Here is a 26,305-nt window from a genome sequence, read left to right on the forward strand (position 1 = left end):
AGTTGATATAGGAGCACTGTGCCGAGCATTAAACGTGCGGGTTCCCCCATCAGACCGCCACCGCATGCTGAGTTGTTCCAGGTTGGTGTTTCGAGCAACCCATTCCCGCCCGCCAGGCCTGCTTCTATAGTGCCCGTCGTTGCTAACGGGTGTCGCTGTCACGATTTTGTTTTCTAAATTTTAATTGTTACTCTGCTTAAACAAACGGCTTACAAATGCTACATTCAATAAAAGTCGATGTTCGTTTGACGGGAAAGATCGATTCGTAGTTTTTGGTACTTATTTGATAAACTTCGATCGAATCGCAAAAGTCTTAAAGCCTTTTATGAAATAAATTCTAGCAAATATTGATATTTTTTTTTAACTCGGCCCCATCATAATTTGACAAGCCGTCATACGGTCGTCAAAGGACAAATGATTCCCAAAAAGGAAAAGGTAGCCAGTTGTGTTGATATTGGTCCCCTTATTATTGACGATGATGATCGAACGTGAAAAACGGGACTCTCGAACAGCGATGACGATGTGTTGTACCCTGGAGCACATAATTTATCGATCGTTATTATAGGCTGTCAAAATAATATGAGTTTTACGCGCCTCCTTTCTCAGAAGAGCGCAAGCATTAAATCATCATTAGACATGCAAAATTCTGGTTCCTCGGGAGGTGCAAAGGCGAGAGTCTACCGCTAGCATTTCGATGACCAAGGATGATGCTTTTTTGAAGCCTTATGGCTTCGGTCAGCAGCGGTAGTGCTGTTAAGTTGGGATAAACCAACGGAAAAAAATGAACTGTTCCGAGGAAAATCACCCAAGCGGCCACTCAAATATGTCAAGGATTTTGGAGCAATAATTCTTACTGCCATTCGTCGAAGTACCGGTAGTAAAAATCGGCCAAACGTACACATTTAACGGCTGGGGTATAAAATCCAGAACTTTATAAGGTGCCAATGTTTGGTATTTCTTTTGCTAGGTTCAATTTATTATGTTTCGCGGAACAATTTGATGACAGTGATGTTGGGAAGAATATCATAAAACTGGGGAACGACGATGTGACTGTTGTCGAGAAATGTAGGACAATTTAATGATTTAAAATAAAAAAAGACTGTACTTCTTTAATCTTTAAAATTGATTATACTGGGCAGTCACGGTGTTCAAGAACACAAGGTGATATATTCCTGATGATGACGTCTTTGCTATCCATCTAGTGAGCCTCGGTGTATGCAGCATTAACTTACGCGCAAGGTTGCCGAAAAAATTCTGTGTTTTACAAATAAAACTGTGATTTGAACCTAAAATTTTGTTACGATTTTCTGTGACGCATTTTCTATGAATTTCATAGAGAAATCATGTCAAAGATCAACAAATTGGAAATTTCTTACAGTTTCAATTGAAAAAATCAATTTACATAACAATGTGATTCATATTTTCATGAATTATAGTCAGAAATAAAAAGTCGAAAATGAAAAAAATAAATAATAATTTTTAAAATTTGTGCCAAATTTAGAAAATCTGTGAATTCTGTAAAAAATTGAAAAATTCTGTGATCTGTGACACAGATTCTGTGACGAAATTTTGCTCAAAATTCTATGATAATACAGATTTTTCTGTGATTTTGGCAACCTTGCTTACGCGACATCATTTGTTTACATTCAAAGGAGATGTTTACTCGTGGGAGTAGCCTACTTTGTGATTTCGAATATCTCCAATCACGTTAATTTTTTCCGCTAGATACGTTATCATGTGGAACGTCAAAATATAATGAAACCAAAAATATTATTTGAAAACTTATAAAAGATTTAAAAAAATGACAGGGCTTCTAGAGGGTGTTTTTATATTTTTCAATATGATTTTTGGGAATAAAATTATATTTTTCATTCTATTTTAATGATGATCCATTTCAATTTAAAAAATTAGCTGTTGACAAAATCAATGCAAATGTCGACTTAATCGATGCAACGACTATCTGCATATTTTCATTGGCCTACCAAAACTTCCCAACTCTTCAGATTGGTTCAGTTTGAATACGGGACTACCAGACAGAGAGCAGGAGATATAAATTCTTCTGGCTCGGTTCTATGCTCCTCGGGCATGGTGGCCCGACGGAAAATTCGTTACGCCTGGAAGAAAACGTAAAACGTTACCCCGTGCACCATCCACACGGTTGTACTAAAAACCGACGGCATACAACGACGAACATGACGATGCTATGTGCAGTTGGTCCTTCTAGTTGGTTACTTCGTCAGCACCCTCTGCCCCCTTCTTATAAGTTTATTCAGTGAATGAAAGATGCGAGGCTAAACTTTCTCAAGGCTGCAGAATGATATTTCTACTTTAGTTTTGGCTTTCCACCTTCATCAGATAGATACCTCTATGTGTACAACTGAACAGCAGAAGGCAACTTTTCTTCTGATAGACTTTGCCGATGAAAGGAAACATCAAAGTAGTCACTGCCAATTTGATATCGTAGGGCTTTCCTTTGTGCTCTAGCCTCCATCCTAGAAGGCGACGACGGTTGTCTCCCTGCCAACAAACGTTACAACCCCCACGGTGCTTTTCGGTACCTACTCTAAAACCTTCCCGGATGATGGCGTCCCGGTCGTTGTAAAATCTAGCATAGAGCGGTCTCTCTGGCGCGGTGCTGCGGTTGCTGGTTCGGCTCAAATCGTCGTGTAGCTAATCATGTTTCGATGACTAAGCGAATTGGGCGCCATCACCACCGCAACACCATTTGCCCTTTGGTCGTTTCGGGCAGACATATCTAGAACACGGGGCTTGCTGTTATTGCTTTGTTATTGTTTCGGGCGGTTCTTTCTCTATTGCGTGTTTTGACTCTGTGTCCACCGGGCAATGTGAAAAATGACAGAAGCAGAAGCCACTCAGCAAAGTTATGTTGTTATTCCCTTGTTCCAATTTGATCGTGCCAGCGACAGCGCGGCTTCGATAACCGGCAAAAGTCAAGCAACATGAAACGTGGTTGGTACCTCCAACCGTACCCATAGTAACAAGGACGGGAACAGTGGACAGACTTCGAAGTCAAGAGGTCATTGTGCATTCATAGATTGTTACGAATAACGTTAACAAGTTTGATTACTCGCTTAATTTTTATCTTTATTTTGATAGTAGAACATGATTGAATACTTTATTTTGTTAAATTATAAAAAAAATACAGATAATAAAAGCTGTCACTATTCCAGAAATCCTCTAAATAGAGTTATTCGGAAACAGTCATGACATTTTCATGGAATATAATATCTGTACTAACACGTGAAAAGGATGTATCTCCATATATGGCGAATCGAGAAAAACGTGTTTGAAGAAAATACAACCTATTTTAAATCGCTAATTAAAAATCACTTGGTATGTTTGCATTTTATGAATGACAAACGATGTTTAGAAGCATCCCCTATATGTAAGAATAGAGGAATATCCATTTTGATGAAAAAACAACGCGCTATCGTAGATAGAACCTAGCTTACGTAATATTTTGTCTCACTTGTTTATACACCCTTTGTTATTTTCTCATTTCTAGCTTTAGTTTTAAGCTCGCGTTCATTTGTAACTTAGTTTTTATGTTGAATAAAGTATCAAACTTTTACCAACCCATAAAAAGCATCTATCTCCATTAGACTAGTTCACTTTTCGGCTTTTTTCGCTGATCACAACGCCACTTACAGGGTTTGATTCTCATTCATTTTCAAGAACTCTGGCCGAATTTGAGCTCATTTGAGTAAGTTTCCAGCGTGCGCTAGAAGTTTTATTGAAAAAAGTCCATTTTTCTGGAAAATTTTCATAGATGTGTTCTAGCAAGCTGTTGTTAATATGAAATGATAATTTTATAGTGCTCGGTGATTGGTATGATAAGCATTCGTATGGACCTGTTTTAGATAATTGCCTAAATCATACCAAAAAAATTTAAAAATTCATAAACTACCAACTTTTACAGATAATTTACTTACAAGTTGAGAGCTTAAAATCAGTAGTAAATAGAAAAAAAATATTTTCGATATAAAATTTTCATAAAAAGATAGCCTTATTTATAACCTTTAATTTGATGTATAACACTTAATTATCACAACAGTACAAGCAAAGATATTCAAACATTCACATCACATTCTTTGAATCATAATGTTGCCTCCATTCAAGTTTTAGCATCATGCAACCTGCAAAACGTGGCATCAAGAGGACTTGCTTACAACTTGATTAAAGCGCGCACTTTTCTTAACTCCTGGCCCGTCATGGGGTACTTGATTGAATAAAATATCCTTTCTTGTGCACAAGTTGGTGTGGAGCAAACTTGAATGAAAAATATTTTATCAAATCAAATTTGTTGCATAGATATTTGAATAACTTTGCTAGCACTCTTGCGATCATTAAGTGTTACACATCAAATTAAAGGTTATAAATAAGGCTATCTTTTTATGAAAAGTTTATATAGAAAATATTTTTTTTTCTATTTACTACTGATTTTAAGCTCTCAACTTGTAAGTAAATTTTCTGTAAAAGTCGGTAGTTTTAGAATTTTTAAATTTTTTCGGATTGATTTAGTCAATTATCTAAATCAGGTCCATACGAACGCTTGTCATACCAATCACCGAGCACTATAAAATTATCATTTCATATTAACAACAGCTTGTTAGGAACACATCTACGAAAATTTTCCAGAAAAATGGACTTTTTTCAATAAAACTCCTAGCGCACGCTGGAAACTTACTCAAATGAGCTCAAATTCGGCCAGAGTACTTGAAAATGAATGAGGATCAAACCCTGTAAGTAGCGTTGCGATCAGCGAAAAAAGCCGAAAAGTGAACTAGTCTAATCTCCATATATGGCGTATCAAAAAAAAACGCGTTTGAAAAAAATACAACCTATTTTAAATCCCTAATCAAAACTCACTTCAAATTTTTGGTTTTTATGAAAGACAAACGATTTTTAAGAAGCATCCCATGTTAGAATAGAGGAATATAAATTTTCATGAAAAAACAACGCACTATCGTAAATAGTACCTAGCTCACGTAATATTTTGTCTAACCTGTTTATACACCCTTTGCTATTTTCTTATTTTTAGCTTTAGTTATAAGCTTGCATTCATTTGAAACTATGTTTTTATGTTGAATAAAGAGTCGAATTGATTAGTTTGAGTTTGTTTGCGGAGTAGTAGCGAAAAAATTTTCCAGAGTAAAGGGTGTATATCCATGTGATGGCAGTTCTGGCTTTAGAATGTTTATAGATCCTTTACTCAAGTTGAGTTTTCAATGTAACGGAATATTATTTTCTCAAAAAAGTTTTACCGTTAAGTAGGGCAACTGTTGGCCTATCATGAGGTACTGAAAATGGTTTTTGTTTACTTTTGGAGATAGATCCTTTTCACGTGTTGGTACAGATATGTCTTTTATCCTATTTTTCTCCCAATCAAAAAAGCTGCTTTCTTTATCCAGTAGAAAAACCATAGCAAAAATTTCAACACGTAGTTTCGGAGAAGGGTGGCTTTAAGAGTCCGAAATTCTTGATGAAAATCTGAGCAAAAGTAGACAATGCTTCAACAGTGCACAACAATGTTTGTTTAATTTCTCTTTACAATAACTAGAAGTACTAGTACCTTAACATGTTTCTTATTTTTTCCACACATCTTTTCCAATGTTGATCAATTGTAGTTATTAAGAAAAACCGTTATGTTGATAATAAATGTAATAAGTTTATAACAAATGTCAGACTTAATTTTTTTTTCAAAACTCGACACTAAAAGTTATTTGTTTTACAGTTTAACGGGTATCAAACTATGATTACCCAACTTTTAGAAAGACAAATCATAAGTTAATTTCAAGTTACCGGGATTTATTGGCCAATTTGTTGAAATGGGTTATATTCGTTGAAATGTATAGATTTGCTCGCTTGTTTAAACTGTATAAGTCTTTAAATGAAAACAAAGTTTAAAGTTTTTTTGAGAGATTTGTTAATATTTTTTTTAAATCTATCAGAGATTACAACTGTATTACGATCGACTTTAAACGAATAGATTCGCCAGAAACAAAACTTTAGTTTCCAAACTTACGGAGGTTCCATTTCGAATTTCATGCCCTGTGTCGAATTTGAGCTCCGCGTCCCTACGCGTGACGAGATATCCTTCAGCCGAAAGTATTTCTTGGAAACTGCCAGCTAGCGCTTCGTCCGTACGGCAGCAGCGTGAAATCAATCGCCCGCTCGGCTACGGACAGTTTACGCGGTGGCACAGTCAATCTGGTTGGAAGGAGCGAATTCCGTAGAACCAACTCCCACAATTTTCCAGCAACTTTCAGCCGTACACAACATGGTGAAGATACGGCAAAGAAGCAGGCGACGACCAAATCAGTCACGCTCAAGGAATCCCCGAAGCCAATGATTGCTGCGATTAGCCGTTCTCGTATAGAACCGGCTGTGTACTTTTACTGCATGCTTTGGTAGAGAGGCACGATTTCAGCCGTTTCATGGTATTGACACTACTGAGCTGCCGTCGATGCCGCCTCCTATGCCATTAATAAAAAAAATAGACAGGCCACATCGCGGTTGCTGCACGAACATATTTGCCGCCATTTGATCGGTCTACTATGACTTATCTTGCGATGATTGAGACAGACTCCTGAGGAAGTGGTGGAAATGCATCGGTGAACGTTTGCAATGAACCGTAGCGAAAATGTTGAAGATTGTGGTGGAAAAATAATTTCTTCCCCGCCAGAGCGCGCGATAGCGGCCACGGTAAATGATGTACACAGTGAAGGTTGCTTTCGACCGTCAGCACAGTTCATGTTCACCGCACCCTCATTTTAGCGGTGCCATACGTAATTTCAACCACTAACCACTAAAATCTTTAGTTCAATAACCATACTTTTTCGGTTTTCTCGTTGGGCCTGGGAAAATTGGAGCAATCTCGCTGGTACAGGCATTGAGATGGTTTATGCATTCGAAGGTAGCGATTGACCTAATCATGATCCCGGTGGTTACCGCAAGACTATTCCACTTGCTACACCTTGAATCGAGCCTATCACTTTGGAAAAGGCTCTAAGACCAGGGTGTTCTGTGTATACAATCACCCAATTGAAGTTTGCGGTTGAAGAAAATAAGCAATTCCATTCCAATCGAGCTTAATTCACCATCAAGGTCTGCTACGGTCACGGCGAGTATCGATAGTTAATCAGTGGATGCCTCCGGAATGGGAAAGCAAACATTCGCGGAAGTTCGAGGTTCAATAATCAGCACTTGGCTTCGCTATATGTTGAACCGGGGAAAGCTTTTTTCTCGGTACAATTACAACGGAATGTTTATCTAAATTCGTTACAAATACTTGCACGAAAATGCGTCAGATTAAACGCACATTTGTCTCACGTGTATGAGCGTGAAATCCCACAAAATTGGACACGCAACAGTTATTTGTCTTTTGAGATCTTTCGAGCTAAGAAACCGAAATGATGCAGCTACCTACTTGAAACAAAGTTGAGCGATATTAACGAGTATTTGCGGTTTTGTATAGACTTCAATTTTGGCATTTCGCGATAACTCAAAATTTAGGGGCAAATATTTCAAAGAAGTTTTTATACCTGCATTCGAAAAATAAATCGAATTACGATTTTGAAAACATTTGATTGTTTCCATTGAATAAATCAAAGTTAATTTGAACATTTCAAGTTAGGTATTTGTTTTCATGCTGTTTTAAAACAGCCTAAACTTTGCGTTACAGTTACACGCTGAGACTTGTCCTGAAACCATCAGAGATAATCGCACTAAAAGTTCCATAACACCATTTGATAGGCTCCGCTATCATTGGTTCTTCGCGGAAGTATCCAAAGAAGAAAAATCAAATCCGAACAGATTGATCATAAAAATAATTTTTATCGTTAACATCACCGACAGGGTTTTATGACAAGCCATCAAAATAAACACAACCGAACATCAGCTTTAAAGCTCGTACAAAAAGCGGTGCTTTATGCGATGTTCAACATAGGTACCTACATATTCATCTCGCACTTTCCGCGCCGCCGCTGTTGCTGCTAGGCAACCGCGTATCTCATCAAACTGCCGCCGTTGCCACCTACATTTCGAGGTGTGGTGTCGTTTGGTTTGGCGGAAGCTCCCACGCCTGCTGTGACCGAATACATATACCTACCTAGGTACCAGTTCCACTGAAAGTTCGTCTCTCGAGCGGCTGGCAGGTTTATTGAAAAGCACGTTTGAATAGAACGTGATGGATATACAACCGCCGATTGACATAAGTATTCGTCGTCAAAGGAGAATGAAAAAAAAATCCCGCGCTGATGATCGTAAAAACGGCGAACGGATTCTAAATCCCGAGACCGAGATGGCCTTCACCACATCTTCGATGATGGTGGTCAGATTCTAGCACCGGGTTTTATGTTTTTATCTATTTACACGCACTTTAGCCCATAATGTGATTAGGGTCGCACGATTTATAGATGTCTCTCTGGTCAATCACAGATGAATAAATCTGGAGCTTCTTACAGAAAACGAGGGCTACCGGTGCGATTGAACAGGGACTCCGATTCTTCTTCTTAACACTCAACTGCATACGAGTTTCGAGTTTTTTTTTACACTTTTAAGTTCAATTCAGTTATGCAGAACTTTTTAAACTATTTCAATGCATCAAAGATACAAATATTAATTATAAAACCTAAAACAAATATTAAAAAAAATCTCTTTTCTTACACTATTTAAACTGGTGGTTCCAAATGAACTCCGTTTCGCTTGCACCCTATTTTTCCCCGCTAAGGGAAAAAAAAACCTAATTTATATTACACGGTAGGAAATAACTGGCAGTTTGAGGGTCCATTTGCACAACAAACACCCTGAGTTAATTGATCAATCGAAAACGCTCACTGGAGAAAATAGTAAGAGCAAGTTCACTGGTTTTGAGAAAAGTGGTAGAAATTTTGACATTTTGAAAATTTTACCATGCAAAAATGTTTTCAAGACCTTTGGGCGTTGTATTTTTTTACAGCACTGATTCCATTTCAGCCGTATGTGACAGAAATATTGCTATTTTTTCATCACAGCATGCGAAACTACAACACGTGTTGTTAAAAGACGTGAAGGCCACAGATCTTGAAAATGCTTTTGCAGGGCAATATTTTCAAAATGTGCAAAAAGTGACAAAATTTCTACCACATTTTCCAAACAACAGTGAACTTGCTCTTAGTTGTTGTAGGAATACTGGTATCTGAACTTTTCTTATGCCGTGGTTGAATTAAAAGGAATATTTCGATTGCTGTTTGTTCTTATTTTTTCCGAAGCTTCGAAAACAAAATAGGGTGAGTGAGCCTACTTTGAAGAATCAGAGCGAATAAGAAAAAATCACGTTTTTTTCTGTCCAAGCCAAAGTTAAAAAGAAAACTTCTATCACTGTGATGAATATGATCTATACTACCTATTTTTCTTAAAACATAATTAAATCATTGGAAAATCCGGAAAACTTGTACAGGTTTCAGAAATAGGACACATTTTACAATGATATTCCATTTTCAGACCTAACTTTGTTTCAATACCAACCAGTCATCAATTAAGGTGCGAATCGTGAATTGGGGCATAATTCAAAACTTATATTGAACATCTCTAATATTTTTTTTTAGGTTCGTGCAAATAAACTTCAAGTGAAAAGTGTTCCAACTACTGTGCTGCTGACAGTGACTGACTGTTAGTGAAATTTTTTGAGATATTCATAACAGCAATTTTAGTGATTATTCAAAATGTTAAAAGCTGTAATACTGTTTGATTTAAAATTCAATTTTGAATCATTTTTTTACTTTTCTCGAAAATCAAGCTGCTTATATGTGTTTTTGATCTAGTAAGTCCAATAAAAGGAACCGGTTTAGTACCAAAGCTGGAACAGAAGGTTCAAAGTTGGAAATGTTGATCCTTCAAATCATTCTCAACAATTGGGCTTTCTGAAAAATAAAAAACTCCCATCCATTTATGCGAATCTTATAGATTAAGAAAAACCACCGCTTAAATGGTCCAAAGTAGGGCAACTAACCCTTTATTTATTCAGAGCAGTGAAAAATACTTAGTGTAGGTATCAGAAAAGCGAAACATAGAAATTTTTGTGGTTGATTTTCCGAGAAATTAATGATTCAGGTTGAAAATGTGTGGTCATTGGGCCTCGCACAGTATATTTTTCTGAATAATATAAAGAAAAATACATTTTTGGAATTTGAATTCAGTAAAGGATGTAGAAGAAGCTGAAATCTGTATTTTTCCATTAGGAGGTTGAATTTCGAAACTTAGAGCTTTGTTAGTTGTTTATGAAACCTAACAGTACCCAGCAAACATGAAATCGTATCAGAAAAGATAACCTAAAGTCGTTTACAATGGTGTTGCGAATCGCAATTCAGACTGCATAGCGGAAAGATCGTATAAAATGTCGTCTGAAGTCAGTTTAAATCGGATATGGTAGAAAGTTCGCTATGTTTCTAAATTTTGAAATTATTTGGATCCCGCTTGAACTTCAAGTAAGAAAATCATCGTCATGTTCTCTCTGTAACCAGCAGGGCATTCAGATGGCTAAAACTCAGATGAGAATTGAGTAATATTGACCATTGAGAAAATTGGAAAATATAGTCGCTGACAACGATTTGAAGGCTATGAGAGCAAAATGTTGCTCCTTCTTGCATTCTTCTGATAGGTACGAATAAGGTGTCGAATAACGCTCAATTGGTGTAGTTTCCGTCACTTTAGAAAAAAAATGAAGTTTATGTATGTATATTGCCTCCACTTTGGTAAGTAAATGCTGTTTTTTTCAACTTTCATACGATCATTCATACAAATTCATCAAAAATATATTTTATTTTGAATGTCATATTTTAGCATCCTTGAAAAGAATCGGAGTATTTTTTCAAATCGATAAATTGAAAAAAAATTGATTTCGAAAAAAATCTTATGCAATATTCTACAGCAAGAAAAAAATCTCACTGAGCGTTCATACTTAAACTAAGTATGAGATGCCAAATGGAATGCATGGCCTAGGTTTTCTATCATCTGGCAACATTCTCGAAAACGAAAACATTTCAGAGAACCATGATCCGTCAGGCTCCTGTCCTACGGTTCAACTCCCACTCGCAGGACGACGCAATCAATCATACTGAAAACGACACCAACAACGATAGATGATGGTGAATTCCACAGCACCCATCTATTTGACGGCTACCTAGGTGCGAACCAGTGAGTGGCTGTCATGGGAAGGATGATCCATCCCGTTGCTAGTGGTCAGCAACATAAAAAACCCCAAAAAGTTTGAATTTTTGTTCGTACCTACTACCGACCGTCTAGTTACTCCCGGCGAACCACCACGGTCATTCATCAAGGTCGTTTTGACAGATCCCGCGCACCCAGGAAGCCGCAGAATGAATGGAATTTCTCACCCTTGTCTACGTGTTCTTTTCTGATTGCAATTTTTACGGGATCAATTAGCATGTAATTTGTCTTCGTCTGTTTGGCCATGAATTTCCGGTTGAAAACGCACATGCCATCGCGTGCCCCGTATCAGCGGCTAATGAATGCAATGCTTGGACGTGCGTGTGTAGGTAGTGCATCAACATGACAGAACGAACGAGGATCACGAGAAAACATTAAATGAAGTCGTTTCCTGACGGGAAGAGCCGCACAATCGAATCGAATCGGTTTTCACAGCTTTTCGGTACTTATCAACACCTTGATCGCAGCAGTGGCGGCAGCCAGGCTAACAGCATGTCAGCACAACTTTGGACACTATCGCAGCAACGATCATCGCCGGATCGCGTTCAACATGCATTTTGGAACTGTGCGTATCCTGCTGATGAAAGCACAGTGGGCCAACACCCGGCGAATAAAGGCCATGAAAACTGCCGCGATACGAATATCAAAAATCGTTTAATCGAAGACCAGATGGGTTGCAAACACACATGTTCACAGTGAGCAGAGAAAGCTTTGGCGAAGAACAAAACCAGCCGGACTGGTGTGCTCGATGATTGTTATCGGGTTCAAAACCTGCCGTTTCGAGCTTGGTTGGGCTAAACCTTTTTGTTCTCCTCTATTTTATATTGATGGGTAGGAGAGCCAAAAATTCATAAATCATATTTCCCTCAGTCTGGAACATTTGTCAGAACTGATGTTTTTTTTTTACTCTGTACAAATGAGTAATGGTGATGATGCTGATGGTTCGAAAGACAAAAAAGTGAGCTAAGTATCGTTAGAAAGAAAAGCAAATAACTCAGAGAGTAGTATTGAATTCATAGCGAAGTATTTTTTTTACAATATTTACACTACTTGCATTAGTTTAAAACAGCGTAATTATCTTCAAGATTGCATTTAAACCAATAAAATTTCACTGCTAGGTATCTCTACAACACTGACAATTGTCAAAGAAAAAAACAAAACCTAGAGAAACGTAGCTAGATTTATAAAAAAAAAATATGGAAAGGCATTAGGGTCGCTTTGAGGTTGCCTTCATCGAAACAAATAACAGTCGTTAGATAGAAGGAAAACCATAACTCATAATGATTCCGCTTCGAACTCGTCGGCCTTTCGGCAAAAATACTTAATGAAGGGTCTAAGCGCACCGATTAATAGAACTAACATGTTGTCTTAAAATGCACCTAGAGAAAAAAAAATCATCATCATTCGTCATTCACTGACCTACAAATTTTTTTTTTGTCTGAATCTTGATGTCTTGCATAATAAGCTTCGTGGATCCCCGGCAAAGCAAAAACAAAAAAGAACGCCTTCTTCCCATAGTAAATCAAGTTATCCTGAACGGAGGAAAAAAGTTGTCACATTTGTCCTTTTGTGGTTTCTTTCATTCCAGCCGACGGACGACGTCGCGCAGTCTCGTGCATTTTAGGAACAGGTGACGTGTCGGAAAGACCGCATAGGGCGGGTGGGTGTACAATTACAGCCAATCTAGAATCCTTTTTAACGAGCCTTTGCCGTCTTCTATAAGGCGGTCGTCTGCTCAAAGCCTTCCACCGTGAAAAAACACAGTTTTCTTTAATGTCTTATTGCCATCTCTCGAATAGTAGGCTTATCCGGGGATTGTGGGAGAAAAGCAAACGGAGGCAAGAAAAAAAGCAACGCATTAAGTCGCCGCATGCTGTGCTCGGGAGAATGTAAGAAGAAAAAAAACTCATATCCAAGCTGTGCGACCGAGACTTGTCTCTTTCAAATCCAAGGCGGCTTTGCTTGACTGCTAACCAGCAAATTGGTGGATAGGATTTTGATAGTATGTTAATTTTTAGGCCGGATTATCATTTGAGCCATGACAGACAGCAATGCGCCCATTAATACCGAATGTTGGTGTGACGTGCGACAAGTGTGAGCTTCATGCGTGCCCATTGCTCTTGGCATGCTCTGATGATCTTTTTTTTGCAATGATCGCCCATTTGACTCACCTGTATCACTCGCATCGGCAGTCCTGTTTCTTTGGCTAACTGTTCCCTTATGTGTCTAGTTGGTTTGGGTGTTTGACTAAATGCGGTTTTTAACACTTCTAACTGTTTGGCTTTTATCGTCGTTCGTGGACCCCTTCGTTTCGCGCCGGCACCGTCATCAGGACTCTTGTTCTCTGCTTGTGAATCTCCTCGACAATCCGGGTCGCCATCCAAGGACCCTTGATCACTATCGTCGTGTCCCGTTTTACTGTCCGTACTCATGCTTTGTACTGAGAGGTCCGATGCGCCGAGGGGTCCATCGTTTGGTCCAAGTGGGCCCATCCCTAGACCAGGCCTTAGGTGATCATCGTCGTCTTCATCTTCTGATCCGGATCCCATCAACGAGTCTGCAATAAGAAACATAGAAAAACAATTATTCAAAATGTGCTACGCAAATATTTGCTCCAATCGTAACAAGTGGAATCAAGAGAGTCGGAAACATGAAATCGTTTTACCACAAGAGTACTTCCTGATCAAACTGAAGAGCACTCCTGTAGCACCAACTGTTTTTGTCATCCCTTTATTTTTATTTGATATGTTTTCCACTCATTCATCCCGTCTGCCACCCTGCTGTTCCAGTGCACTTGTCCAAAATACACCCTCCGGTGTCCGCACCAAACTCAAATATAAAAACAAAAACCGTTTAAAATCTCTTTACAAACAGCATGCAGAGCCTAGTCCTATAAGCTTGAAATATTCCACCCTCTTTGGTCCAAACTCAGAAGACTGGGCCGGGGAATTTTCCAGGGGTTTTCTTCAAGCAAACAAACGCACCCTCCCTCTAGTTCCTGTGTTGTGCAAACTTTGACGACGCTTCTGGCGTGTATCTTTCCCCTTTCCGCAGGGCATCTTGAAATTCAACGACGACGTCTGCTATGCTCAATATAGAACAACGAAAGCGGGAGAAAGGGCATCTTCTCGATGGTTTAGCAGTTCCTAGTAGGCTACAGGTACAATTGCCAGTTGCGTGCTCTGTAGTTGATGCACATGGCCTACTCTGATGGCCATGGTAAACAAAACAGAACCGAAGCACCAGCTCGTCCTTTCTGCCTTGTCGGTGGCGCTCGTTTCAACCCCTAGTAGAAGAATGTTTATTTGCACATGAATTGCTTGTATATTTTCTTTGTAACACAACACTTTGTTTTGTTAAGGAAATTGTTTAAGTGAATAATAACACCAGCAAGCGGTCGTACATCCAAGGTATGGGTGTATGTGTAGGAGGACTTGGAGCCATCCATCGTGACAGTTACAGCCTAGTTTATGAAACAAAAGTTTGCCGTTTGAATGGGAAACTTTAAAATATTTCATGTTCAATCACATGTCAAAGCATCGACGTTGAAATGGCTAACTAAACTGCATTCATACGCATTTGAGCAACAAATTAACAGCTCTGGAGATACTGCCTGAGCTACATATGTACGTTGCCCAATGGGGTTGATCGATTTGCTGCGGTGCAACTGTCAGTATGATTTGGCAGTAAAAGAACATTCTATTTGAAACCGTTTGATAAGCCCTGCTCGCCGACCTCGTGGGAGTAAATTTTCTCCCGTTCGCCTATGTGTGGCACCTATCACATGGTTACATCATGATCCACCTATTCTTCTTGACATATTCCGAATCAACCTACATAAACTGACAGGCTGTCAGTGCGGTCGGCATCTTAGTGTGCACCACATGCTTTCGAACGCTGGACGAGTTCAATAGAGCTACCAAATTATATCCGTTCACAAAGAGATTTAAGTTTTGAAGAACCTTATTTTTTAACAAAATCAGATGAAACGCATAAAACAAAACCCCAACAATGTTCGTTTTTTAGAGAAATTAGCTAAACATGTTTTGATAAAATTTGTATTTAATAAAAATGGTTGCTCTATTGCCTCCTATTCCTCAATGGAGCGTCCTGTATAGCACCAAACCTCCTATACGAAATACGACTGATCCGCGGCAAAACCAAGCGAACGGGACCGGTGGAGAGGAAACACACGTCCATCAACCTTGCACACCGGGATACATCGAAGCACACGGGCCACGACGAGCACGAATATAAACACGAACGTAACAACACGGAGAAACACGACAATCGACCGGTCCCACACCGACGGATGGACGGGTTCACGTTCTCTCAAAGACACGAAAAAAAACAAAACCTTCACGAGAGCTGTCGTTTCCAGTTGAGTAGGATCACCACACCGGCCAGACCCCGAAAGCGAACGGAATATCCTTTCCTCCCCCGGTTGTACGGGGTGCCTGTCGTTGATGGCATACCGCGGTGCTGCTGCCTGGCATGACCCGGCTTGACACACGATGGTCGATGGGCCGTTGTCAGACGAACTCGCACTTCGGTCGGGTCCTGGACTGAGCTGAGCCAAGTTGAGCTGGCTGGGAGGGAGAGTTGTTGTGTGTGAAAAGTTGAGTCATGCTAAATTGTGCAGGAGCAACGAGCAGCGAGCATCGAGCATGTTACACATATTTTAGATTCCATCCCAAACGGCGGTCGCATGGGGGACAACTTTTGCACAGTGCTACACATTCAGAAATGAGTTTGTACCTATAGATATACATACGTGTAACATGTTGCCGCAAAGCTGCAAGTCGACTTATGCTGAACGGCGGATTAAAAAATGCTCCATGTTCGCAGCCTGGTCGAGGCGTTGACATGATAAGCTCATAGGGCTATGGCATACAACATCATGATTGCCTGCACGATACGCAAGGGGAGGGTTCGTGTTAGTTGTAGGAACAAATGTTACGTCAACACAAGAAGAAAGGATACAAGACAAATGGATCGTGTTTTCTATAAGGGTTTCTGATGAAAAAACTAAGCTAAGCTGAGGATCAAGTTCGATGTCCCGACTTCACACAATCATAAACTCAAGTCTTTCGTTCAAGATCCAAAACCTGAGCCAAAGTGAAATATACAAGCAGAAATCCGTTCTCAATATCAATGTTTTATGACGTCTGGAAACAAATCAACTTGAAGTAATTGGAAATCAATTTAATGTTTGTTTAGGTCAAAATATGGGTAAATGGAGAGGATTTACCTTGACAGTAAAAATCTTTTTTATATGAAAATTGAAAAAAAAATCTATTAAAGCATGGACACTAATAAATTAAATTTGTTAAAATAATTAAAATAGTTTTATTTCTTAGGCACCATTTCAAATAAAATTTCAACATAATTTAGAAGCAAACGCTTAAAAAGAGAGCTATAACTGGAAGTTCTAATTTCAGAGGAAATATGATTAAATAACATTTTCCTAAAATGTATCTCTTAATTTGTTTTTCAAGATCTGAAACATTTACTCTGTTTTCATAAGCTTCATAGAGTTTATAATGATGTCAAAATGTATGTTCTAATGACTTTCAGCCCTTTCTCTCTTCGAATGCAAGAAGTGCTCACGAACTACTATAAAATCATTTTTAGTATCTAAGTGAAATAGCATTTCGCTTCATTTGTCTGATAAGTTCTCAAATCATGCCAAATATAACATGAATAAAGACTTGCCTCCCTCTTTCCGACTCCACCCAGAAATAAGTGACGGTATCAAACAACCTTTCTTTCTTTAGCTTGATAAGTTCTTCATTTATGCCAACAAACTTATATGGAAGCACTGATTGGTTGATAAGTTTTCAACCTATAAAACCCAATTTATATGGAACTCCCTTTGTCCCTCCCTTCTTCACACTGCAATGCAGAAAGGTTTGTACCAATCAAAGAAACCTATTTATCCCGTTTAAACCTTCCCATGTTTATGTTAATGATTTTTTCGCCATATACTAAATTTGTAGACATGACACATTACAACTTGAAGTGGTGTTTTTTTTCTGTTCCGCGTTGTGAATGAAAAATAAATTGGAATTTGAAAGAAAAGAAAAACATCCTTGTTTTTTTCCAGAAGAGCTAATGTGTGGGGTGAAATTAAAAAACGTTCATGTGATTTGTAGTGTTCAAAAAGAAGAGAATTCGATAAAAATGACTGCCATAATGCGAAACACATCGGGTGCAAGGACGACAAACGCACGAGAACTTGGTGAGAACTTTCCGATTTTTTGCTAATCCATTATCACTTTCCTCACTGAATGCCGTTTTGGCTGCTGTATTTTTTTTATTATGTTTAACACATTGATTATGGCCACATCGTATAATCAACGTTTTCCCGGATAGATATCGTAAAGTCTGTTTCTGAAGCTGGTGTCATTCCAACAGGCTTCGATTGCTTTGATTGTTAAAATTATGTACATAATTATCTTTTGTTATTCAAATTGTCTTTCGGCCTTCCATCGAAACTGACAAATCAATCTAAACAATAAGTACTCACAGTTGCTATGAAGATGATTTGTATTAGGTGACTATGATATTTTTTTTTGCTTCATTTGACTGAAGGGATATAGAAAGGACGTTACTAAGGAGTTGTTTGGAAAGCGCTTCAAATGAGGATGACTGGGAAAAATTCTTCATAGTCGTGGTTTCATGACGGAAGACCGTGAAGATTATACGCTCTGTACATAACTACCTTTTATGGTTTATGGGTTACGATATTTGAATGGAACATTTTCTTGATAACCTCTATACAATTTGTATAAATTAGTATCTAGTATTTAGATTTTGAGTATATTAAATGGATAACTGATAAAGAAAAGTGTGAATTATTATTTTAAAACAACAAATGAGAGCAAATAGTTCAAATAATCGATTGAAAGCAGATTTTCAAAAATTGAATCACAAAAAAAGCTTTTCAACAAAAACATCGGATCAAAAGTCTCTTCTGTGAAGCCAAAATATGTAAAACAAAAGCACTTTTCATGTTAGGTTCGTACCGTAAATTGGAGGAACTTTGAGCACCGGCGCACTAATATTTAATTAGGCAATGAACTCGACTCCTCTTGCCAGAAAGTCCTCAATCAACGACCTTAGACTACTTCTAGACGTAAGCGGAACACACAAAACTTTCGTGATATCTACTGCCGGAAAGCTATCTACTGCTCACACGTGAGAAGTATTTTGGAATTGGAATCCAAGTGTGCGCCGTATTACGCAATGCACACAGAGCGCATTGAAAGTGTACAGAAAAGATTTCTCAGATACGCTCTTCACCGATTACTCTGGAACGACGCAAAGCATCTTCCGTAGTACGAGTGTAGGTGCAAACTGATTCATCTCCCGACGCTGACGCAACGCAGAGAGCTACTTCAACGACTTTTCGTCTACGACCTATTGTGTTATAATCTATAATATCGACTGCAGCGAACTCTTATTTCGTCTGCCAATAAACGAACTCCCGCGAACTGTACGCAAAAAAACAATTCTTCCGTCTCCCGCCTTCCCGCACGCTTTACGAACTCAACAATCTCATCTGGACATGTTGTAGGAGATTCAACGAGACGAGCGACAACTTCGATTTTAACGTGTCAATATTTACTTTTAAAAGAAGAATCCTTAGTTTGTAAATAGTCATAATTTAGTATTTTCTAGACTTAAACAAACAAATAAATCAATAAATAGAAACACTTTAATCTACTTTGGAAGAAATACAACAGATATGAGAGTTTATAAACACCATGACTCAATCTTGGTTTGAATCAATTTGAATGCAAGATTTTAAATCAAAAATTGTATTAAATAAAAGTCACAAATATGAATGAAATCGAACTGGTCTACCTTGTTGTACATAGTTAACCTCGATAAAATCCAAAATTATTGATATTTTAAAAATCTAAACTTAAGTCAGAATGATGTACACAAAAGTTGACTGGTGGTGAAAGTGATATTGGTTTAAAAGAGTGGTTCACCTTCTAATGAAAGTTTCTATTTACCTTAGTTGTTTATTTTAAAAATTTCCGTGCCCATATTGAAAATAGTGCTCATAAGATTCAAAAATCTTCTATATTAAAAGTAAATTTCTATCTATCTGTCTGTCCTATAGAACAGCTTCAGACCCCTCCACGTAACTTGAAGTTGTTTAAAAATTGTGAAAGTTACATTTTATAGATTTGCCATAAGACCTACCCAGCACTCAAGGCGTTATAATCGCAAAAAATGGCGAAAAATCAATCAATCTAATTTCCAACCAATTCAGTATTTAAAAGTACGATTGTACGACACTAACGAAAATATCATTTTATGTTACCTAACAGTGATTGTAAATCCTACGTCACAGCATTGTGAGATTTATGCTTCACTTTTGACAAAATGTTTGCCTTCAGGTTGGTTTAAGAAAGTGCTGACCTTTTTACACTTGCTGGTATTACGATTTCGATGGAAAAAAAGTCTCACCACCACAAATCGGGCCGGTCGAAGGTCAATTTTTGCAAGCTTCAAAACGTTAAGATTGTCCGACGATAAAACTTCCCAACTCTGGAGTACTTTTCTGGAGCTTGACCGCTCGCTGCTTGCACTCTTTCCCATAAGATGATCACATCATAATGCAACTTATTTTTTCTGCTGTTGTTCCTTTCCATAAGGTCTTAAAAAGTGCTCTGCTGCTGCTGCTGATGGTCTGTTGTACAACTAAAAGCACACCGTACTTGCGTACATACATATCTCTCAAGAAGATTTTTTTTTCCACCAACCAACATGAGGAGGGAGGATTCTTCGAGACCTTGAATGGGACCCCGCAGAGCCCCACGCCGGACCAGCAGGGGGTCCCAGTGATTAGTTCTGGTTATGGGCGAATCATTGTTAATGAATACGAGTAATAATTATCCATGAACCTGCGCTCTTGAAGGCGGAATGGGAACACAGGAATAAGGGTCTCTCTGTGGCTCCGAGTTGTGGTGGATAGGGATAGGGTATAGGATGGTTGGTCCTACCTAAGCCCAGCAAAGTGTGGGTAACGTCGTTGTTTTGCTGTTTCATTCTCCCGCCGTCGTCGATTGTTGTTCATGCTGGCTGCTGACTCGTGGATGGAGGCAAAGGGATTCGGATTGCAACTTCTTTAGGTTTTCTCACCGCAACAGGTCGGCTTCGGACGCTTGAGATCTGTGGCGTTCTCACCGGGGAGGCTCGACTGGCGGATCGTTTCCAGGCAACTTCGCCCAGGTACAGATACCGCATCGGAACGGTTACTCCACTATTTGTATGAGTCCGTAAAGGAACTAGGGAGTAAGTGTTATAAAATTTGTTGTTTTCCTTTCGGAATGCGCTTTCCGGTTGGCGGGAGCTTTTAAGTATCAGCAAAATATTTTTATGCAACTCTTGGTGATGCATAGTTTGCAATGCAATGCAATGCAGTGTGATATGAATCCAGCATTTAAATATGCACCCACTCTTAGCCTTTGTGGGATAAAGAGTGTGTTTTTTTGTGCTCCTTAGGAAATTGATGATATCGTTAAGCCTAACTTTTATAACGATGCACATTAGCCAAGTTCTCACGTCGTCGCACATAACCATTTCACGCAGCTCAAACTTTCCGGGATAATACCTTTCGATAAGCTTGGCAGTAGCCAACGCGCGACTAAAACATGTTTGCGTGTGAGGAATCGGCAGCTCAATAGCATTTTCAACACCTATCTTCCACCCGTTTCAGTCTCTCTCTCTCTGCGTCTCCAGGCACCAAACAACTGCAAACATTCCCGGGCACTTTGGATTCACATTCAATTGAATCCTAGCGCGTAGCACGGGATGGTGAGTTTGTATAAATTTTCAAACGAAAATCGAACCCAACCTTTATTTCTGAACCAAGCAGCGACGCAGCTCAGTAGGAGTCGAAAAGCGCTGAAAACCATGAACAACATGATTCAAGTGCTAATAAAAGATCCGGAAATAGTGCAAGTCAGCGGTTGTCGAAGATTGGAAGGCTTGGGCTACCGGCAATCGATCGACCCTTGCTGGCCAAATAGATGAAGAAGATTCTATACCTTTTTATATCAGATACGAAACGATACGATAGGTACTGAACGGATCAAACCGTAACAACATGCAAAAGAACCACGAAAAGATTCGCTGGATCAGACAGCAGCAGCAGCGAGCGTGGAAAAAATGGATAAATGATGTCAATCGATTCGGTTCGCTCTTGAAGTTTTCTACACAATCACTCGACGATGTTTGGATTCTTTGTCTGGGGTTTTTTTCTTCTCTGCTGGCCTAGCGAATGAAGATGAGTCATTGTAGACCCAGACCCAGGTTGCAAGTGGCAAGGTTTGAAGATGCTCAAGCTAATGACGGTTTAAAACTTTCAAGAAATAGAGTTTTGAAATAGCCGATAAAAAACAATCAAACAACCAAAAATAACGTATATCTTTCAGTTGTCGTGAATACATTATAAGTACAACTCAGGGTTGCGATCCGTCAGCGTCACGAGGCGTCAAGTTGACGCCTTTTTTCTAAATCTTCTGTGGCAGATTGCCTTCAAAATCCAACATTTGAGGATTTCTTTTACTCTAAAGGATAATCGCGAAAACAATATAAAAAGTACACATTTAAGAAATCTCATTCAAACAGATTTTCATTTCAGACGATATTTGACGGTATTTCTGAATTCAATATCTTATATTGAAGATTCAGAGAACGTTTCTCACTAAACTCAACGAAATTCAATTTTTTGTAAACATTTTCAAATGTTTTGAAGTTTAACAATCGAGCAAATCTGGAGCCCAATTTCTGGTGTCGATTCTCACGAAGATTGTTTCTACTGAAGTAAATGATAACATTTAATGCAATTTACTTGAGATCGACCGATCTGCTGCTTGAAATAGATTTAGATGAATCGTTAACCAAAATCGGGACATCACCAAACCCTCGCCCGAACATCAGTTAAGTACAAAGGTTCATTGGTATAATTCCCCGCCGTCGTTTTGATCTGTTATCTGATCTTGCATGCATTTATGTCACCAACAGCTTCCGCATTCGAAGTTCTTCTCGTGTGTCACCGCCCTCATTCAATCCGCATCCACATTCGGGTATTCCTTCCTGAAAATAGCGAGCGCCAGATCGAAACTGGACCGATTTCTACCCTTCGACTTTCTGCCTGAGTTGAACTTTGGAGTTTTTTTCTCGTTTGGCTTCAAACGAACGGCACAATGTTTTTGAAGGACGATGTCAAATATTGTGATGTGAGTGATAAGAATCTGGTCGGATTTGAGCAGCTCTGTCTCTCGGGATGAATCTTTAGCAGTGGCATTCCGGCGGCGGCTGCTGCAAAGGAAACCTTATCCCTGCGAGTCAGGCGGCACGAGCGTCGTCGGAGGAAAAACGGATTCTGGTGGTCGCATTTAATTCTGTTATCATTGTACCCGCGTGTGTCCTTGATGTTGGTATATCGCAAAAAAAAAAAACAGTCCATCCCTTTAACCGTTTCCATGAGCGAGCAGTCGAATCGACCCTTGGGTCGACAGAATAAAGTAGAGCCGTTTCTATTTTTTCGGAAAAGTCTCGTGTACTGAAGCGATAAAAGATTGTCAGCTCAAGATAACCAGTCCGGCGACGGATGTCGGCAACTTTTCATGGGGAAGTCGAATCCGGACAACCGTAGGCACTCTGCTTCAGTCAGATCCGTGATGGGTTAGCTTTAATGTGGGTTTCGGAATTGAGGGTTGACTTTTGGTGTGAATAAGGTTTCTTGTCTAAATCATTAAATCAGCAAAGCGTTTCGTTTTAAATTTCAAAGCTTTTTATGGCAGGATTGAAACAGTTTGATCGATTTTCAGCAACGTGCAAGAAAATTCTTGATTTTGAATATATTAACTAGATTTTATTTATTTGGCATTCGAAGTCTAAATTGGAAACTTCAAAGAAAGTGTATTAATGTAAATAATATTTTTATTATTATCATTTTTAAGTCACTGCACAATGGGGAAAAAAGTGTACAAACCGCGAAGAAATTCAATATCTTTCGTCCCACATGACCCAAATCTATGAAATTATACTTCCTTTTTGTGAAAATTTCCGGAGAATCGATTGCACATAGTTTCAAATGCCGCACAAGCTTGCGAACGGAGATATAGTGCCTTTTTAACCCCTAATTCCCCTATATTTTGTAAACATTCCAGAAAAAAACACTGTTTTGAACCAGAGAATTTTGCACTAAAATAGACCTATCGTGTGTAATTTTTTCTGAGGAATCGAATGATGGCTGTTTTGGCCACCGCACGCTTCACAAAATGGAGTTATGGCTGTTTTAACCCTCAATTCCCCTACATTTTTCAATTATTTCTGAAAAAAGCTTGTTCGGACTTGATAATTTTGAACCAAATGGGTTGTATCTTGTGTGGTTTTTCCCGAGCAATCGTATGAGGGCTATTTGAGCCCCCGCACACTTCGAAAAATGCAGTTATGACTGTTTTACCTTCAATTCCCCTCAATTTTTCAAATTGTTAAGAAAATGCATGATCAGACTTGAAAATTTTGAATCTTTTGGAACGTATCTTGTATGATTTTTTCCGAGGAATCCAATCAAGGCTGTTTGAACCACCGCACGCTTCGGAAAATGGAGTTATGGCTATTTTTACCCTCAATTCCCCTACATTTTTCAATAATTTCAGAAAAAAAGCATGTTCGGACTTGAAAATTTTGAACCGAATGGGTTGTATCCTATGTGATTTTTTCCGAGAAATCCAACGAAGCCTATTTGAGCCACCGCATGGATTGGGAACAGGAGTTATGGCCGTTTCACCCTCAATTTTCCTACATTTTTCAAATTGTTAAGAAAAAGCTTGTCGGACTTGAAAATTTTGAACCAAATGAAACATATCATGTGTGAATTTTTTCGAGGAATGGAACGAAGTCTATTTGACACACCGCAAGCATCGGAAACAGGAGTTACGGTTGTTTTACCCTCAATTCCCTTTCATTTTTCAAAAAGTTCAGAAAAACCATGATCGGACTTGAAAATTTTGAACCAAAAGAGACTTATCTTATGCAATTTTTTCCGAGGAATCTAATGAAGGCTGATTGAACCACCACACGCTTTGAAATATGGAGTTATGGCTGTTTTTACCCTCAATTCCCCTACATTTTTTCTGAAATCATTGAAGAATGTAGGGAAATTCAGGGTAAAAACAGCCATAACTCCATATTTCAAAGCGTGTGGTAGTTCAAACAGCCTTCATTGGATTCCTCGGAAAAAATTGCATAAGATAAGACTCGTTTGGTTCAAAATTTTCAAGTCCGATCACGGTTTTTCTGAACTTTTTGAAAAATGAAAGGGAATTGAGGGTAAAACAGCCATAACTCTTGTTTCCGATGCTTGCGGTGTGTCAAATAGGCTTCGTTGCGTTCCTTAAAAAAAATTATACATGATACGTTCCATGTACTTCAAAATTTTCAAGTCCGAACATGCTTTTTCTTAACAATTTGAAATATGTAGGAAAATTGAGGGTAAAACAGCCATAACTTCTGTTCCCAATCCGTGCGGTGGCTCAAATAGGCTTCGTTGGATTCCTTGAAAAAAATTACATAGGATACAACCCATTTGGTTCAAAATTTTCAAGTCCGAACATGCTTTTTTTCTGAAATCGTTGAAAAATGTAGGGGAATTGAAGGTAGAACAGCCATAACTCCATTTTCCAAAGCGTGCGGTGGCTCAAACAGCCTTCATTGGATTCCTTGGGAAAAATCACACAAGATACGTTCCAAAAGGTTCAAAATTTTCAAGTCCGATCATGCGTTTTCATAACAATTCGAAAAATGTAGGGGAATTGAAGGTAAAACAGCTATAACTCCATTTTCCGAAGCGTGCGGTGGCTCAAACAGCCTTCATTCGATTCCTCGGAAAAAATTCTGCACAATACAACCCATTTGGTTCAAAATTATCAAGTCCCAACATGCTTTTTCTGAGCTATTTGCAAAATTTTGGGCAATTGAGGGTAAAACAGCCATAACTCCTGTTCCCAATCCGTATGGTGGCTCAAACAGCCTTCGTTGGATTTCTCGGAAAAAATCACATAGGATACAACCCATTCGGTTCAAAATTTTCAAGTCCGAACATGCTTTTTTCTGAAATTATTGAAAAATGTAGGGGAATTGAGGGTAAAAACAGCCATAACTCCATTTTCCGAAGAGTGCGGTGGCTCAAACAGCCTTAATTGAATTCCTCGGAAAAAATCACTCAAGATACGTTCCAAAAGGTTCAAAATTTTCAAGTCTGAACATGCATTTTCTTAACAATTTGAAAAATTGAGGAGAACTGAAGGTAAAACAGCCATAACTTCATTTTTCAAAGTGTGCGGTGGCTCAAATAGCCTTCATTCGATTGCTCGGAAAAAACCACATAAGATACAACCCATTTGATTCAAAATTTTCAAGTCCGAACAAGCTTTTTTCAGAAATAATTGAAAAATATAGGGGAATTGAGGGTAAAAATAGCCATAACTCCATTTTGTGAAGCGTGCGGTGGCCAAAACAGCCATCATTCGATTTCTCAGAAAAAATTACACACGACAGGTCTGTTTTCGTTCAAAATTCTCTGGTTCGAAACAGTGTTTTTCTGGAATGTTTACAAAATATAGGGGAATTAGGGGTTAAAAAGGCACTATATCTCCGTTCGCAAGCTTGTGCGGCGTTTGAAACTATGTCCAATCGATTTTTCGGAAATTTTCACAAAAGGAAAGTATAATTTCATAGATTTGGGTCATGAAGGACGAAATATATTGAATTTCTTCGCGGTTTGTACACTTTTTTCCCCATTGTGCACTGGCTATAAATAATTAGCTTATACCATCTTTTGTGAAATATTACGAATAAATTTCAACACGGAGAAGTAGGCAATGGTTTGTTGGTATCGCACGTGTTTTTTTTTCGCTCCGTAGCGGTGAAAATTACATTTTTGAAGTTTAGATAATTTCTTATTGTAAAATTGTGATTTTTTCTTGAAAAAGTGGATAATGCATAGTGATCTTTAAATGGATGTTTAATCGTTTGTGCGCGACCC

At 38.7% G+C, this 26,305-nt stretch overlaps 1 protein-coding gene across 2 annotated transcripts in view; it reads right to left on the reverse strand.

Moving 5' to 3' along the window:
• LOC129747054 (LIM/homeobox protein Lhx5) overlaps window positions 1–26,305 on the reverse strand; it is an 89,630-nt gene that overhangs the window by 13,565 nt on the left and 49,760 nt on the right. For both annotated transcript variants that reach the window (XM_055741069.1, XM_055741070.1), the window contains exon 4: window positions 13,401–13,786. In XM_055741069.1, coding sequence (XP_055597044.1) covers window positions 13,401–13,786 — 386 coding nt within the window. The remainder of the gene's footprint in view (window positions 1–13,400; window positions 13,787–26,305) is intronic.

The sequence above is a fragment of the Uranotaenia lowii genome, chromosome 2, assembly GCF_029784155.1.
Source record: "Uranotaenia lowii strain MFRU-FL chromosome 2, ASM2978415v1, whole genome shotgun sequence".
Taxonomy (NCBI): domain Eukaryota; kingdom Metazoa; phylum Arthropoda; class Insecta; order Diptera; family Culicidae; genus Uranotaenia; species Uranotaenia lowii.